The 17,946-nt window shown below is 36.9% G+C and overlaps 2 protein-coding genes across 2 annotated transcripts; both read left to right on the forward strand.

Annotated features, from left to right (window-relative positions):
- Positions 1-1,662: 1,662 nt before the first annotated feature.
- LOC103139256 (sialic acid-binding Ig-like lectin 5) lies at positions 1,663-11,353 on the forward strand. Its single transcript, XM_007553790.2, has 14 exons — positions 1,663-1,743; positions 1,957-2,349; positions 2,478-2,795; positions 2,970-3,221; positions 3,404-3,670; positions 4,956-5,055; positions 5,145-5,211; positions 5,880-6,086; positions 8,997-9,072; positions 9,385-9,789; positions 10,070-10,387; positions 10,508-10,783; positions 11,036-11,141; positions 11,233-11,353. Exons 1-14 carry the CDS (start codon positions 1,707-1,709, stop codon positions 11,336-11,338), a joined length of 2,928 nt encoding a protein of 975 aa, XP_007553852.2. The 5' UTR covers positions 1,663-1,706; the 3' UTR covers positions 11,339-11,353.
- A 1,785-nt stretch (positions 11,354-13,138) lies between these two features.
- Positions 13,139-16,973, forward strand: LOC107836441 (sialic acid-binding Ig-like lectin 14). Its single transcript, XM_016672327.1, has 6 exons — positions 13,139-13,294; positions 13,897-14,023; positions 14,346-14,738; positions 14,997-15,314; positions 16,088-16,160; positions 16,961-16,973. Exons 2-6 carry the CDS (start codon positions 13,978-13,980, stop codon positions 16,971-16,973), a joined length of 843 nt encoding a protein of 280 aa, XP_016527813.1. The 5' UTR covers positions 13,139-13,294; positions 13,897-13,977.
- Positions 16,974-17,946: the final 973 nt, after the last annotated feature.

Raw genomic sequence — 17,946 nt, forward strand, 5'->3', positions numbered from 1 at the left:
AATTCAAAATTCATCTGTCTTCTGTTCCAAATAAGTACAAATAAAAGACAAAAAAAAATACAAAAAAAAAAAAAACAACAGTGGATTATTCTTAGAAAACAATATCTTGTCTGGTGTGCTGCTTTTAAACACAACAAAATTATAGTCATTTTTGGTTTTAGGGTTTTTTTTTTTGTTTAGATGAATGAAACATAGAAAATACCTTTTTTGTGCTTTTACATGAGTCATCTCTCAGTGGGGGCAGTAGTGGCCTGGGTCCTAGAGCCGGATGGTCAGAGACCAGGATTCAAATCCTTCCATTACCAGGGATAATCGGAGGACTGGGATGTGGGTCGGGTGTGTCAGGAAGGGCATCCGGTGTGAAATGTTTGCCACTACAGTACCGTGGCAATCCTGTGGAGATATGGGCCAAAAGGACAACAACATGATTCATCTGTCAAACCTCAGAAAGTAAAATTAAAACCAAGAAGAAATTAAAACCAATCACTAGCAACATACAACTGAAGCTTCAAATCCTGTAATGATTCTAATTCAATACAAATGTTGTTCTTGTGGCAACCATTTCTGAAAGCCTATGATTATTACTAATCAATATCAAGAAAATATAATTAGTTATAGTGTGATAAAAGTTTGATTGTATTATTCAGTCTCTGTCTTTGCAGTTTTTGCTCTCTTGAGTTGTGTGCCATCATGGTGAGAGAAAGCCAAATTGGTGTGTCTCAATTCTGACCCACATTTAGTTTTATTAGCTTTGATAACATCAAAAAATATCCTAACAGTTGGATAAGTTTCTGAACTGGAGAAAACCCACGCCTTTCAGCGAAAGAAAGTAGCAAAAGAAGAAGTTAATGTCAGTGAACAGTTTACGCTTGCTTCAATTCCAAATCAATTTTCGGGCACACATTGTGGATTTACACAATCACTCTTGAGTGGTCGGTTATCCTATCACATATTTTACGGTTTTGGACCGTTGGAGATAGCTGCAGAAAAATGCTTATGCATGTAAAGTTTACACAGAAACACACAAAACGTTTTTTTATAAGATGGCTTTTGTGAATAAATGTAAAACTATAACAAACAGTCACACAGTCCTTATCATACAATTCAAATATCCTTAAGTTCCTGACAAGATACTGATTTGCTGTTAAAATGGGGAAATATGTTGATGAAGAGAAAAAGGTTTGGCTTGAATTCTTTGTTGTTTAACACACTTCCTTTATTTAAATATCAGGTGGCAAAAGAGATCATTTACAACACTTAAAATGACAGAAGATTGATATTTTCAACCCTATCATAGACAGAAAATACATGTTTTACTTGATAAAAGGCCATTAAAGTCAAAGTAAATAAGATGTGTTGCGTTAGTGTCGACACTGACTTCCCTTTTCTGAAGACAGCAAGCCGGAACAACAATTTAGCATCAACAAACTTCCTGGAGAACTTTAAATTACAGGTGGTAAAAAAATCCCAGCTTAAACAGATACGGGTCAGTGCAGTGAAGCCAAGCTGTGGACAAGGCAACGCAGGCAAACAACATTCAATTTGATGGGAATAATGTTACAATATTTTAAACTATTTCAGAGAGACTTACTCTTTATAAAACTACAAAGTTTTATAAGAGTCATTCAGACCTAACGCTGGATTTGCTTTTATTCTGACGCTGCAGTAAACTGTATCCTGTGGAGAAACCATTTTAATATTTCGACATGTTTCTTCTTGCCTGGGCAATCATGTTTTTATCAGGTAAAACATCCACTTTCAAATTTTCAACCTCAAGTTTTAATTAAATTAAAATATGTTGTATTTCATTTTAGTTTACTGGGAAAGTGAAATCCACAATGAAATAATAACACAGAATGTACTTCTTTGCATATTTTTGAGATTCTAAATATCTGTCTTATTGAAGTTCATCATAAACAAACCAGTGAAAGATGATATGTAATCTTTGGCTGACAGGTGCATTCGGTTCAGAGGAAAAGTTCTGTGAGAAGGGCGACTTCTGCATTACTCTTATCAAAGAAGTAACAGGAGAGGCTGGACTCTGTGTTGTGATACCATGTTCTTACGAAACCGATGAACAATTTACACCCAGACATATGGTTTGGTATAAAACCAAAGATCAGAAAGAGTCACGTGTATTTAACTCTGACAACGATAAAGATACCAAAGCTGGGTTTAAAGGAAGAGTGTCGTTGTTGGAGCCTGATGTGAGTCAAAGGAACTGTAGCATCATGATCAATGATCTCACTGAGTCGGATTCTGGAAACTACCACTTCAGAGTGAAAGGGAATATGAATGGAAAATCTGATGGATTTTCATACCGCAAAAAAACTGACGTTTCTGTCTCAGGTAGGACAATCTTTTCCTCCTTTGGTGTATTATGGCTTCAGCTCAAAGAATCCTCGAGAATTTCTGTGTAACTCAATCAAAAAGGGAGTTTTTGAAATGATTCCACCTGTGGTCCGTGTTTCCATCAGCGTTGAAGCAGAAACCCTCTGTGATGATTCCTCCACTGACTGAGGGACAGCAGGTCACTCTGACCTGCACTGCTCCTGGTCTCTGCTCTGGGTCTCCTCCTAAAATCACCTGGATGTGGAGAGGAAAAGGAAAGAAAGACTCTAACATCATAGGAAACACAACTGCCTTAAAAACTGAGAATCTGACTGCTTTCACACAGAGACACAGTTCAACGCTGACCTTTAACCCTACAGCTGAACACCACAACACCAAACTCAGCTGCACGGTCAGCTTCACTGCTGGCCCAACTGTGCAGGAGGAAACTCTGAAAGTGACCTGTGAGTAGTTAAATATAAAGAGCATGGCATTGTGCTGAATATAGTTGCAATTCAGATATTTTAATAAAGCAACAAAGTCACCTGCTCTGCACTTAAAAGCAGAAATTGTGTTTAAAATGTGTCCTGCTTTGTGCTTTTTAAGTATCACAATTTCTCTTAAACTGTGCTCCACAGATGCAAGAAAACCTCAGATTTCAGGCAGAGCAAGCGTCAAGGAGGGACATTATCTTAATCTGACCTGCAGTGTCGACAGCTTCCCTCCTTCAGAAATCAAGTTTTCAAGAAAATTAATCGGAAATGTCCTGCAGGAAGTAAATGCCTCTTATTATATCACCAATGCAACCAGAGGAGATGCGGGGCTTTATATTTGTACAGCAAAACACCTGAATAACACTCTGACAGAAGAAATTAATGTCACAATAACTTGTAGGTATAATCCGTCAGTCATCCTTTATAGTGGTAGTTTGTTTCAATACTGACAAAAGAACTCTTTTCTTTTTCTCCTTTTTTTTCCACATTTTTGCCATCAAAGGATTCACTGCTAACAGCAGGTGATGTTTTGAACTTCACCTGTATTACTGAGAATGCACATTTTTTTGTGTTTACAGGGTTTTCAGGGATCCTAAACACGTCTGGATGTGTGCTCAAGTTGGAGCTGCTGACCTGTGTGTGTATCAGTGAGGGGTTCCCTCTACCCACCATAAATTGGTCACTGCCTTTGGACCACACTGAGGACTCTGTCACAGTGTCAGGTCAAGCTGTCCGCAGCACTGTTACACAAACCATCAAAAGCCATGAAAACAGCAGCGTTAAATGTTTCAGCAGCCATGAAAACGGAGAAGCAGAGAAAAAACTCACAATTCAAAACCTACCAGGTAAATGAAGCCACGTCTTTACAGGTGACACGTTTGTGCAACTTTTAATCATGTATATGCATGAGAGGGTAGATTACATGAGTTTTGATGTTAGCCGCTTTTTGTTCTCTAGTATGCCATTCCTGTTACTGCCACCCACTGGGCAGCTTGTGAAAGTTCACAAATATCCGCTTCTACGTGAGCAGAAAAGCAAAATTCCTCAGGAAAATCTTGCCTGTACAGTTTTTATTTAGAAACTCCTACAGTTAAAAAAAAAAGTTGTTAGCATATAATGCAAATATAAATCAATCTATCTGATTATTTTTGTCAATGTTTGGATGCCAAGAATGTAGGAAGTGGAACTTGATGGGACTCAATAAATGATTGCAGCAGACGTGGTCTTGGGAGAGTCGACAGAGCAGAAACTTAAGATAGAGAAAACTGTAATACCTCAAGTAATCTTTCAAGATTTTCTCATTTTTTTATTTGGGAAACAAGTGGATCAGAACTAACTGTTCTGGCAACGACTATATGTTGAACCTATGCTTATATGTAAGGATGGATTGGAGACAGCTGTGCCTTTGCCTAGCCCATCAGTCAGAGAAGAGACTGCCTTGCTAGGTGGTCTACTCATGACCGTTGTGGTATTAGACTATAACTAAAAAAATGTTTTCTAACTAAAATACTATATTAATATTGTAATATGTTTTCACATTATTTCAAGTATGTGAGTATTAATATTTTTATTTTATTTTACTTTAAGCTCCACACAAGACAAACATCAACAGAAAGGCAGGTGGAGCCAACATCTGAGTCAAATGAGGATGGTGCAAAGTTACAGGACCAAAGATTATCCATCAGAACTAAGATGAGAATGCAAAAAGCTTAATAGGGGAATAGATATGACAGCATCATATAGAGAACAAGATAAAAAGTCAGAAACAAGTTAATCAGTCAAGCAAAATTCTGTTAGAATGTTAGAAAATGTTCAAATTTATGGCCACCGAATAAAATTTTATAGTTTCCCCTCAAAGTTACATTATTAATGTGCAACGTGCTATTTTAAATACAATAGCATGTTGTCCCCCTGTGTGGAAAGGTGAAAAATACATTAAAAATGTAGTTTGCCATAAGATGATTGAAAACAGGTATTTCAAGGAGTTATGACATATAAATGCAGGGTTTGTGAGAAGCATGTATATTTTTTACATTTTATTAAAAAAAGGAATTACTTTGCCTGAAAACCTTTGCATGGGCAAATCTGATAGTTACAATGTATCTTAATTTTGTTTTGTCTTTTTGTCAGATGAGTCTTCAACAGTTCCCTGGATGGAAATCCTCATTGCCGTTTTTATCGGGGCATTTATTTTTATCCTTCTTTCTGTTATTGCCATGAAATATTACAGGTATATTAGCTCTGTTCATTGATCTTGTTAGCATGCAAAGCCAGCATAAACGTATTAAGCTTTTGCTGAGTGAATATATTTTTTCACAGAAAAAAACTGAAGAAGTCTGGAAATTCGGTTGAAACTCTTGAAGCGATCGCTCCAGATGATCCACAGGTAAGCTGCTTATAAAATGTAAAATGTTGTTGGGGTTTTTTGCCAAAGGAAATTTGAGCGAGGCCTAATGATAAATAAATATTTTTAATAGATTTTCATGGATTTGTCTGGGTTAAAACTAGGAATCTCCAGCAGTAAATCATAACACATGTTAAGTTTACAAAAATCATATGTCCATTTAAAGGCCTCTGATAGCATTTAAGGAGCATTGTGCATTTTCATAGTTCTGGTTCTCAAAGCGCAGGTTAAAAAGGCTTAATTAGAATATGTATATAGAAGTAGACTGAGGTATATAGGGAAGAAAAATTACAAAAGCTGCAGCAGGTGTAATCATTTCATTTCAAAGGCAGCACAGTTGCATTTCAAACAGACACTCAAATCTTACTTTGAATGAAAATTCCTCCATGTCATTAGTTATTAAACAAAGACGAAAATTTTGAACAACACCCTTCAAAACCTTACATATATAATACATAAAAGAGTAGAATAAAAATACGCTATATTTTCTCCTTTTTTCTTCTGTTCTTGGCAGGCCGTGACTTCAGCTCGATCCTTGACAAATGATATATGACAGAATAGCTGGCAGAGACTGAAAATTCACAAATTACTAGAGAAAATGTTTATTGTTTCAGCAATTATGTAATGCCATTCTTTTTTGTATCTTTCAGAGTTGTAGTGGTCAATCAGTGAACAAGGCTCAGGGTGAAGTCCAAGAAGGAGCAGTGAATGGAGCCTTGTCCCCTGAACTCAACAGTGTATCGAACAACCTGACGTATGCCACCATTGATCACTCCAAGTTGAACAGGCATCTCGAAAAGGAAGACAACCGAATGGAGAATGAGACGGAGTATGCAGAAATTCAGAAACAAAAAAAATGAGGCTGAGGACAAGAAGAATGAGGAGGATAACGACAACAAGACATTGTTGTCGTTATCAACAATGTCTTGTTGATAACGACAACATTGTTTGTTGTTGTCCTGTGCCTCCTGTGCTTGGAGGCACAGGAGGCTGTGCTTGGAGTCAAAGATTTTTTTATTAACCCTATTTGGTATGTAGTCTATGACATAAAGAAGTGAAAAAAATGCCATAGTTTGATCGGAATCCTAATTTCCATTAATTGTGCTGTCTATTTATACTATAAAAGGACTTTGTGGCAAGTTAAAGGAAATTAAATTGTATTTATTAAAGGGATGTAAAAAGGCATTATTTTTATAAAAGCAATTTATACATAATTTAGCAATTAAAAAAAGAATCACTTAAATGTGTCAGAATTTATTAAAAGAAGATAGATATCATTTATTACTTTTGCAGGCCATTTGTTAATGGCCTGCAAATTAATAAATAATTTGCACATAAATAATTTGTATTTATGTTTTAACAATTTTAGGGGCGATTGTTGATTTTGTGCACATCAAATGTATAAACAACAATGTTTTATGTTTGTGTTCTGTGTTGTAGCGATGCCCTCTGACTGACCAGCATTTGTTTTTGGTTATTTTGCTTAAAACTTTGTATTACCATTTTATATCAAATTTAATTAATTATTCAATGATTTTTGGATGTGGTATAAAGACGGTCAATGAAAAGTTATACATTATGCAAGCCTGTGTTTATATGAGCATCACCAATACATGTAAAAGTGGATGAGGTTTTAAGAAAAAAAAAAAAAGAAAGATGCTTGTTAAGCATGCATACAGAACGAAACACTTGCATAGCTTTTAGTAACAGCCAGCAGAGGGCAGCCTACCGCTAACATAAAGAGATTGCTGTGCTCAAAGCAATGGACAGTCAAAAGATTTTTTATATTTACAGTTTCAGTGTAGTAGCTAAAATAAAGTGAATGATTTGGCTTTTAAATAAAGCAGATTCTGGTTTGTTCAGTCATTTTTCATGTGGATGTGGCTTGTCTTGATGAGGTGAAGCTTTGATCAGTGAATACTGACTGGATGCATTGCTCATTCCATCTGTTTCCAACACTGAGACACTGTTGAAATTATCTTTATATAAATGAAACTGTAAAACACAGAGTACATGTAATATTTGTTGCTCTGCTCTGGGTCTCAACTTTATGACAGAAAAAAAATCAACAAAACCCAAACGTGCAAGTGAAATTGTCATAAATTCACCTGGGAAGAATTTGAATACAATTTATAATAGTTGACATGCAATTATTACTTAGTCTTTCTTAAAATCTTTGAAGCATTAACTACAACAAGGCAAGCAGAACAATGCAGAAACAGAATGCATGTCACCATTAGCATTAAATTGTGTGATAAAGGATTATTAAAATAGGAAATCAATGTTGACACACTATACAATGCGTGAGAATGGTTACATGATGGAGCTCATTACAGCTCAAGTATACAAGAGCTCAACTATCGACAAAATGCTTGTTGAATATCTCACCATACCACTCCACATGTGAACTGGAGTTAGATACCAACTCATATTAAGTACAAGTGAGACTTCTGACAAAACAACTGACAAAGTAGTGACATCTAAAACACCATTACGTCCACAGGCACAAAGGATTGTTGGAAAAACAACTGTAAAGGATGGAGACTTTATGAATCCACCCTGCAGTGTTGGCAATTTCCCTCCTTCACTCATCATGTGGGTTTAACAGTCACCTAAACGACATTATTTTCAGAATTACAGCTGATTCTGTCACGTTTGGCATCTCAAACTTGCCATCTTACAGTCATTAAGAAGAAGATGCTATCAAGACACTTGTTGAATAATAGACTTACTATTATAACCAGAATTGCTGCAGTGGAGATGGAAAAGACTAAGTAGTCCAAGGTGAGTAATTTAATCAAAGATAGATGGTGGCATGTGGTTTGATAGATCAGATGTTGGAGCAACCAGACAATTTATGTCCTAAAAGGAGTCAGTGAGTTTTTAAGTGTATAAGTTGTCCCACAGAGGTTTCTCTAGCAAACAAGAGAACAACATTTCCTCATGAACAGTCTTCATGAGGAAAAATATGCACTTGTTAGATTAACTTTTGTTCACCATAAAGGTTTACGAATTTTGAAGATGATGATGTCCCAGTTAGCCTTAAACACATGGTGAGATGGTGGGATACAGCTCTGGGATCTAGGATCTGGAACTGGAGCTCCCTCAACTGGAAGGAATGGGTAATACATTTAGGAAGACAAAAGGTAAATGGGGGAAGTGAGGTACTAATAAGTTGATACAAATGGTCTTTTCAGTTGTTAAAAATCAGTGTCATCATTAGAAATATATATTTCTGCATTTCTGCAGCTCTCAGAAGGCCATTCTGTTAAAACTGACTTTGCATTACTCTCAATGAGGGGGTAAAAACAGCCGAAGCTGGACTATGTGTTACGATACCATGTTCCTTCACCACTACTGACGGATTTACACCAAAAAATATTGTCTGGTTCAAATGCGAATCTCTGACATAATATTTCACAAATCACAAGGTTCCGTCAGCTCAAGTCATAACAATCCTGGGTTTAAATCATACTGATTAAGACTGTTGGTTCCAGTGAACGTTGCATTAATTAGGACGCTAAAGACTACTGCATTAGAACATAGTGTTAATTATACTTTTAACTAGTGTAAAGATCTGTCTTAATTTATCTGACTGCCAGAAAGAGCCACTCCTCATGATAAAATGTCTCAATGGTATAACTGAGTAAAAAAAAGAAAAAAAAAACACTTCCTGTATTGCTATATTTTGGCATCTCAAGACTGAACTTCCCACTGAAGCCATTTCTGCATTTTAATGCTGCACTGAAGGAACAGGAGAGTAACCACGAAAGAATCAAACCATGTTTACTTTCTTCTGGATGACATTGCTTTTCTTTTTGTGGGGTTCCACCAAAAACACAGGTATCAGGAGCATTTTCATTCTTTTTTCTTTTATTTTATAATGTAGTGCTTAAAGCAGTTTTTATGTGATAATGTTTAACTTTGATATTAAATCAATTTGTTTAGGTGATTAATGTAATCATGAAATGTTTGTTTATTCCTCTCAAGTTTTTAAAAACTTATAATCCTGACACTGTTACACAGTTTTTTGTTTCTGCACTAATAAAAATTATTAGTTAGATGAAAATAGCCTCAGTTTGCAAAGGTTTTGTAGTAGATGCCACAGTTATAACAAAAACAAATGTATTACTATCTTTTCTTTCACATTAACAGTTGAATCAGCCCTTGGAAGACCGATCTGTTCCGGTGGATACTGCATTACTCTCAATGAAGGAGAAATAACAACTGAAGCTGGACTGTGTGTTGTGATACCATGTTTCTTCACCATGGCTGATGGATTTACACCAAAAGCTATTGTCTGGTTTAAATGTGAACCATGGAGAAGGAGATGTGGTGATTCTGATGTAGTATTTCACACAAATCATGACAAGGTTCCATCAGAATTTCTAGGACGAGTTTTACTGTTGGATCCTGATGTGAGTCAGGGGAACTGCAGCATCATGATCAATGACCTCAACACATCTGATTCTGGATCATATCAGCTCAGAGTTAATGGTTTTTACCAAGGAATGGCAGATGGACTTACGTTCCCTTCAAGAACAAGTCTCTCTGTTAAAGGTATGAAACTCAACCTCAAAAGCTACTTCCGTTTGTTAATTTATTGATGTGCATACATTTATTTTATGTTTCAAGTTTTTTTTTTTTTTAAGTCTATGTGTCTAAAAATTCACAAGAAACTGTCTTCGTTGATCTCTAATAGCAGACCATAGAAACTGCATTAATATTGAGTTAAACATGTTCAATACTTTATTGCTATAAAATGTATATCTTCCATCTAAATTTAAAATACTTGATAATATTGCCTATTGATTTTATTTGCCAACCATGTCTTCATCAGGTCTATATCAGAGACCCACAGTGATGGTTCCTCCACTGACTGAGGGACAGCAGGCCACTCTGACCTGCACTGCTCCTGGTCTCTGCTCTGGGTCTCCTCCTACCATCACCTGGATGTGGAGAGGAAAAACAGAGGACTATCACGTCACAGGAAGCATGATTGCTTTAAAAGCTGACAATCTGACTGCTGTCACACAGAGACACAGCTCAACTCTGACCTTTAAACCTTCAGCTAGGCACAACAACACCAATGTAACCTGTGAGGTCAGCTTCCCTGGTGGCATAACCACAGAAAAGTCAGTTTCTCTGAACGTAAGCTGTAAGTATGTTCTTTATCTTAGTGTTTTTCTTCAATGTTTTTCTTCCAATTCTATAAATATGAAGTGTAAAATATATATACCACAGCTATAAGATATGTTGCAAACACATGTGATTACAGTGTTGGCAAAAATCCTGAAAGGCTCTGGGTGTGTGCAACATGCAGAGGTCTTAACTTGTGTATGCATCAGTGAGGGGTTTCCTTCACCCACCATCACATGGCCACTACTAAAGGACCACACTGAGTACTCTGTCTTCAACATAGTGTCAAACCACACTGTCAATAGCACCCTGTCTCTTAGAAACCCTGGCAACATCAGTGTTGAATGTTTTAGCAACAATGAAAATTGGGAAGTCAAAGAAAACCTAATGGTGCGTCGAGAGCTGTCAGAAGAAGGTACAACTTCCTTTAAACGTGTATCTGGCATATGTATTTCCTCTTTCTAGATCAGAAACAGTGTGCTTTATGTATAATTTTGTAATGTTTGGGCAGATTCAGATATCAAAACAAAACATTACATTTAAAATTACGTTTGAGTTCATTTCAAATCAACTTTTTAAGCTTCCTTAACTCAGATGTATATAAACCCTTCATTCAAACTCTGCTCCACAGAAACCCCAATTCACATGTATTTCTGTCATTTTACAGCTGATCATGAGAAACATGTTTCTGTCTTTGGAGTTCTTCCCTGGGTCATTGCTGGTGTTTCACTCTGTGTGCATGTTTTCTGTATGATCTACATTTGGCACCTTTGGTAAGTTACATGATGTTTATTTCATGCTTCTGAGGCTAAATTACAGTATATGGGCTGTACAGTTGAAATAACGTGTTTGTTTTCTTCAAAGGAACACAAGAAAAAAAAAAAAACTCACTGAAGATCAAACTTATGTGTCTCTGCAAAAACGTGATACCTCATCAGAGTATGATGTTATTGTCCAACGACCACGCTAACATGTCTCCAAAGATTGCGCTCACTTGGATCTTACAGATTTGATACACAATTGCTAAATACAAAGATATAGTAACTGTCTCTGAATAATAAGAATTGCATAGGTTTGTTTTTCTGGAGTGCAGTCCTTCATTAAATAAAGATGGATGAAAGAGATCTATGGTTGGTCAGTTTATTTCTCGCCAGTACGGAAAACAGTCCATCACCCCACTGGGATCTGCTTTGCTTTGAAGACACAGAGTGGAATTGCACACATACACATCTTCTTTCTTGCAGAAAGAAAAAAAAACACACACTTCCTCTAATATGACCTCCTTAACCTTCCTTAAAGGAAGGAACAAACATTTAAGATAAAGAGTGCATACATTCAAGTGAGAAAGCTGTTCATAGGTGTGAACACTTTCCATAAGGTTATAGAATAAAATTCCTCTACAGTTTGCTAATTTATTTGTGGTTCCTTTGCCCTTTTCCTCTCTTCAGTTGGGCAATTGAAATTAAATATGTTTTTTGTATTTTATTTTCACAAAATATCTTTTTTATGTTGAATATTTAATCATTTGTTGTAATGCCCAAACTTTTTGAGACCTTGAGCTACTTTTTCTCTCACCAGCCGGCTGAGCGCTACCACATGACACTGTCATGTCGGGTTTTAATCGTCTGACCCACATGCAAGAACACCCACGGTACAAGGGAAATCAGTAAAATGATATTTATTGCAGAAAAAACCACAGTCAGAAAAAAAGGGGGAAGAAAATGGTCCGGAGTAGAATCGGTGCTTCTGGGTTGGAACTAGAGGGTGAGAGAGTATGGTGAGTTCAATGACCGGAGGGAATAGCAAACTGCAGGGAAAAACTGAACGTTCTTACTTTTAGCTGAGACGATCTGGACCAAGGGGAATCTGATGGTTCCTGGCCGGATATCTTTAAGTTGGGTGTTGCTGCTAAGCTTAAAGGTGGCGGGGGCAGCACTGGAGGGCGGACGAGGTCAGGTCGAGTTTCTTGATGGCAGGAGAGAGGAGGGCAGCCTGCGTGGAGATCTGGTCACAATGGTGGGGAACAGGGACTTGGGCATCCGGTGGGCATATTCCACCAGCGTCACAAGGAGAGGAAAGGTTGTAGGAGGAGAGGCTCTGCGCTGGAACTCCACAAAAGGGTTTCACAGCTTCTACAAGGAGAGTCCCTGTGGAGGCACAAAAAAAAATCACTAGGAGTTCACAAAGAGCGATCACTGGGAGAATTCAGGTGGCCTGTAATACCAAAACTGGCAAAAACACTCTTGCACTGGTGTGTAGGCTGCCTCCTCTTCTTATACTCCTCTAGATGAGATCATGCAGAGCAGGTTATTCGCATCAGCTGGCCCACACCCTCCAGGAATAACCGCCAGGCGCCCCATGAAGGATGGACGGAAAAACAGCAACCTCAACAACAAAAAAGAAACACCCAGGAACCCAACAGAGACAAAGATTGTAAATGAAACTCTATTGACTTCTTTTATGCAAGTTATAATACGGGTCTTTCTTTTATATAAGTTATAATACGGGTCCTTCGAAGGCCACGAATATGGACGACCAAGGGTGCGTTCACAATGCAGCCTGAAGTGACTCAATTCCGATTTTTTTTGACGGAATCTCCATGGAGATTCTTTTTCGAATCTCCATGGAGGCTCCACCATAGACATAATATAAGCATAGACGCCTCATGAATTCTGCTCAAGCTAATTACTTATCTGTCAGGTTTCCGATATGCGTCCCCCCCAATGACAGACTCGTTCCTACGCCCTTGTCCTTAATCATTTATCACATCTCTTGCTGAGATGCGCTGTACTGCAGTTACAACGGTTCGCCACCAGTGGGCACATAGAGCACAGTGAGCAGCACTCCTGACTCAGCGAGCCAACGGCAACTTAGCACAGTAACGGCTGGTCAGCGGAGACGCTCACTGTCGCTCTTGTTTTAACAGGTAAATGTCAATTAGCGCTGCTATTTGTGTTGACGGTCTCTTGTGGGGGAAGTGAGCTGGAGTGGCGAGATATATGTGTGGAAGATTCGTGTGAACAATTCTTTGATTTATATTGTAAATATTTCTTTTTTGAATTATATTGTAAATATTTGTTTGTGAGGAGAGCCAACGGCAATTTAGCACAGTAACGGCTGGTCAGCCGAGGGGCTCACTGTCGCTCTTGTTTTAACAGAGTTCCTCAAAATAAAAGAATGCAACAAACAATGCTTTAGCTCTCAGACTGATGAACAAAATAATCAATGTTCATGTCTGTCGGTGTGTGTGGGAGAGTTAAAGAGAAAAAAATCAGTGCTTTCTTGCTGAACAAAGTTAAATATCAATTCAAACCTATAATGCCACAGAGGTGCAGTGTATAAATTGTCCTGATGATTACAAATTTTAATTATTTACAGTCACATTTATTTATCTTTACAAAAAAGATGTAAAGTCATAATTAGCAAAACTTTATCTAAAAAATTCATAAAGTGCAGCAATAGCAAAATGAAATCCAGTAAAGAAATTTGGCATTGTATGTATGATGTTATGTCTGAACTCTGCTTCAGTTTCAGTATTTTTCTGAAACTCCTGGATTAAAGTTTCTTCCCTGTTTGGAATGGACTGAAGGTTTCAAGCTTCAAATCAGGATGTTTGTTTTCATCTGGTTAATCGTGTTTCTCCCTTCTAACAATGGTAATGTATGAGTCTTCTCATTTATGAACATGAATCAGTACTAAAATTAAACACACTAAATGTATGTATTCACATTTGCTTGCTACGATATTTATAGCAAGTCCCTCAAGTGTATATATTTGTTTCACAAATTTACACATGATTACAATGTATTTATTATGTGCAGATCACTCAAGGAAAAAATAATGGTTAATGTTTAAAAAACCTTATAAATAGAATCTGGTTTGTATAAACATTGACAAGAAACTACTTTGACAATGTTTCATTTCATTGAAATATTTTTTTTAACAAATCCTGAGTTTAATTATTTTCTTACTAACAGATGCATTGCAAAGGGAAAAGTCCTGCAAGCCTGAAGGTTATTGTGTTACTTTCAATGAGGACGAAATAAGAGCAGAGGTTGGACTCTGTGCTGTGATACCATGCACTTTCACATCTCTCTTTGCACCCGAACATATTGTTTGGTCTAAATGTGATACTGCCAGATGTTACCATCCTGAGATTATATTTCACTCTGACAAGAACAAGGAAAACATTCAGCCTGGGTTCAAAGGTCGAGTGTCACTGGTGGAACCGGATGTTGCTCAGAAGAACTGCAGCATCATAATCAATGATCTCAAGGAATCTGATTCTGGAAGCTATCGGCTCCGAATTGAGGGAAAAGCAACAGGAGAAGCATTTTCATATGAGGAAAAACCAACACTATTAGTAACAGGTAGGGAAACAAAAAAAAAACTTCAGTATAATGTCACATCATATTTCTAAACATGATAAAAAATATTTTTCTTTTTACTTTTTTTATTAACCTCTGAGATAAGATTGATTGTAAAAGTTTATTTTTGACAAAAGTAAAATTTTCATTTGTTTTTCCAAGTGTAAGACATCATCTAGTTTTTCAATCTGTCTCATCAAATTTAAGATAATAAAACTAACTGGTTTTGTGAGTTTTCATTCAGTGAACTGTTTCCATCAGAACTGAACCAAAAGCCCTCAGTGATGATTCCACTGACTGAGCGACAGCTGGTCACTCTGACCTGCACTGCTCCTGGTCTCTGCTCTGGGTCTCCTCCTAACATCACCTGGATGTGGAGAGGAAAAGGAGAAAAAGACTCTTTCATCAAAGGAAACGTCACTGCTTTAAAAACAGAGAATCTGACTGCTGTCACACAGAGACACAGCTCAACTCTGTCCTTTAACCCTTCAGCTAAGCACAACAACACCAATGTAATCTGTAAGATCAGCTTCCCTGGTAACATAACCAGAGAAGTGTCAGTTTCTATGAACGTAACCTGTAAGTATGTTCTTTATCTTAGTGAGATTCAATGTTTGTTTTTTTTTCTTTCCAATTTTATAAATATGAAGTGTAAACTATCTATACCACGGCTATAAGATATGTTACAAACACATGTGATTACAGTGTTGGCAAAAATCCTGAAAGGCTCTGGGTGTGTGCAACATGCAGAGGTCTTAACCCAGGGGTGCCCAATCTTTTTGAGAGCAAGATCTACTTTTTCTCTCACCGCCGCTTGAGATCTACCTCATGACACAAAGACATAAAAATTGCAGATTAAACTCTATTGACTTATTTTATATGCGAATATGCATCAGTTTTAGCAGAAATAATAAAGTGACAGAAAACCTAACGCAGTTTCTTCCTCAGTGAGATTCTGACACTGGGAGGAGGTCACTGGTTTCTCAGTCAGAAGCTGGTTGCAAACCTGAGGCCAGCAGGTGTCAGTCAGTCATGGTAGATCTGAACTTTGGTTTGATGACCTCAGTATGAGAAACTAACCAAAGGGTAAAGGCAAATCTTCGGAAGTCAGGATTAATTTAATTAATTAATTAATTAATTAAACGTTTGGGCAGATTCAGATATCAAAACAAAACATTACATTTTACATTACGTTTGAGTTAATCTCAAATCAACTTTTTAAGATTTTAAGCTTAGAAGCTTTTAAGCTAACTATTCAAACCCTTCATTCAAACTCTGCTCCACAGAAACCCCAATTCACATGTATTTCTGTCATTTTACAGCTCATGAGAAACGTGTTCCTGTCTTGGTAGTTCTTCCCTGGGTTATTGCTGGTGTTTCACTCATTGCACATGTTTTCTGTTTCACCTACATTTACCACCTTCGGTAAGTTACATGATGTTTATTTCATGCTTTTCAGGCCAAATTACAGTATATGGGCTGTACAGTTGAAATAATGTGTTTCTTTTCTTCAAAGCAAAACAAGAACATAACCAAAACTCACCGAAGATCAAACTTATAGGTCTCTGCAAAAACATGATACATCAGCAGAGTATGATGTTATTGTCCATCGACCACGCTAACATGTCTACAGAGATCGCTCTCACTTGGATCTTACATAAAGGAAACCATATGTATATTTTTTAATCAATTTTAGTATTTTACATGAAAAAGAGGAGTGGATTTATGTTTTCTAGAAAACAAAAAATTATTTGATCCACAATTGCTAAATACAAAGATATAGTAACTGTCTCTAGATAAGAATAAGATATATCATATAATATAACAAGAATGATGCATTGCATAGGTTTGTTTTTCTGGAGTGCAGTTCTTCATTAAATAAAGATGGATGAGAGAGATCTATGGTTGGTCAGTTTATTTCTCGCCAGTACGGAAAACAGACCATCACCCCACTGGGATCTGCTCTGCTTTGAAGACACAGAGTGGAGTTGCACACATACACATCTTCTTTCTTGCAGAAAGAAAAAAAAAACACACCCTTCTTCTAATATGACCTCCTTAACCTTCCTTAAAGGAAGGAACAAACATTTTAGATAAAGAGTGCACACATTCAAGTGAGAAAGCCGTTGGCCATAAGTGTGTACTCTGTCCATAAGTTTAAAGAATAAAATTCCTCTACAGTTTGCTAATTTATTTGTGGTTCCTTTGCTCTTTTCCTCTCTTAGGTTGGGCAATTGAAATCAAATATATTTGTTTCTATTTTATTTTCACAAAATATCTTTTTTGTGTTGAATATTTAATCATTTGTTGTCATGCCCAAACTTTTTGAGACCAAGAGCTACTTAATCTTTCACCAGCCGGCTGAGCGCTACCACATGACACAAAGATTGTAAATGTATTGTGTTTTATATAGGAATATACATCAGTTATAGCAGACATAATAAAGATACAGAAAATCTAACTTCTGACACATTGAGGGGGTTGCTAGTTTGTCCTAGTCAGGCCAGCAGGTGTCAGTCTTGAACACAACAGTGGTTGATAATTTCACACCTGCTCTGCTAGTGACCTCAGATAGTCGGTCTGTTGGTCACCTATTTTTTGTTAATGGAACCAAAACACACAGAATCGGCGCAACACCTTATTCAAACAATAATCACAGTGACTATTGTTTTTGTGGGATTATTTATTGAGTTCTTTTTCTTGTCTTTTAAAAACATTTAGGATCTTAGTGAATATTTTGATTTGTGTGTGAGAAGAGATCGTCTCACCCTCCTGGTGGAGTTCAGTTTTTTGTCACCAAAAGACGCTACTGCCGAGATCAACTCATAACCTTCCTCAGATCGACTAGTGAATCGTGACCGCTGTATTGGGCACCTCTAACAGCAGCAATCTTATTTTGCATACAGCCACAAATGTCAATTTAAAATTTCAGATGAAGAGACTCGGTGAAAATTAACTCTTTGGTGCAAAAAATTGATTGAAAATTGATTTATTCACTGCATGTTTAAGTCAGTTTGTGTAAGGCTGAGATGGAACTGAACATGAAAACTGCCCTTGAAACCAATCAGACTATCAACACAAGAGAGATACAATCAAAACTGTCAGTTATTACCCCGTGATAATAACTCAGAAATAGTCCAAATAGTTTGGATGTATTCTTTTATATTTCTTTCCTTTTTACGGAAAGTTTCTGTTTATATCATAGGTTTAT

This window comes from Poecilia formosa, unplaced genomic scaffold (assembly GCF_000485575.1).
Source record: "Poecilia formosa unplaced genomic scaffold, Poecilia_formosa-5.1.2 Scaffold59, whole genome shotgun sequence".
NCBI lineage: Eukaryota > Metazoa > Chordata > Actinopteri > Cyprinodontiformes > Poeciliidae > Poecilia > Poecilia formosa.

Bases quoted from the DNA above. Each gene is read 5' to 3' on its own strand.
- LOC103139256 (XM_007553790.2), top strand. From the start codon at position 1,707: ATGTTTCTTCTTGCCTGGGCAATCATGTTTTTATCAG. The intron at 2,796-2,969 runs GTGAGTAGTTAA...TGTGCTCCACAG, and splicing joins GGAAACTCTGAAAGTGACCT to ATGCAAGAAAACCTCAGATT. The intron at 5,056-5,144 runs GTATATTAGCTC...ATTTTTTCACAG, and splicing joins ATTGCCATGAAATATTACAG to AAAAAAACTGAAGAAGTCTG.
- LOC107836441 (XM_016672327.1), top strand. From the start codon at position 13,978: ATGTTTGTTTTCATCTGGTTAATCGTGTTTCTCCCTTCTAACAATG. The intron at 14,739-14,996 runs GTAGGGAAACAA...TGTTTCCATCAG, and splicing joins ACCAACACTATTAGTAACAG to AACTGAACCAAAAGCCCTCA. The intron at 15,315-16,087 runs GTAAGTATGTTC...CTGTCTTGGTAG, and splicing joins AGTTTCTATGAACGTAACCT to TTCTTCCCTGGGTTATTGCT.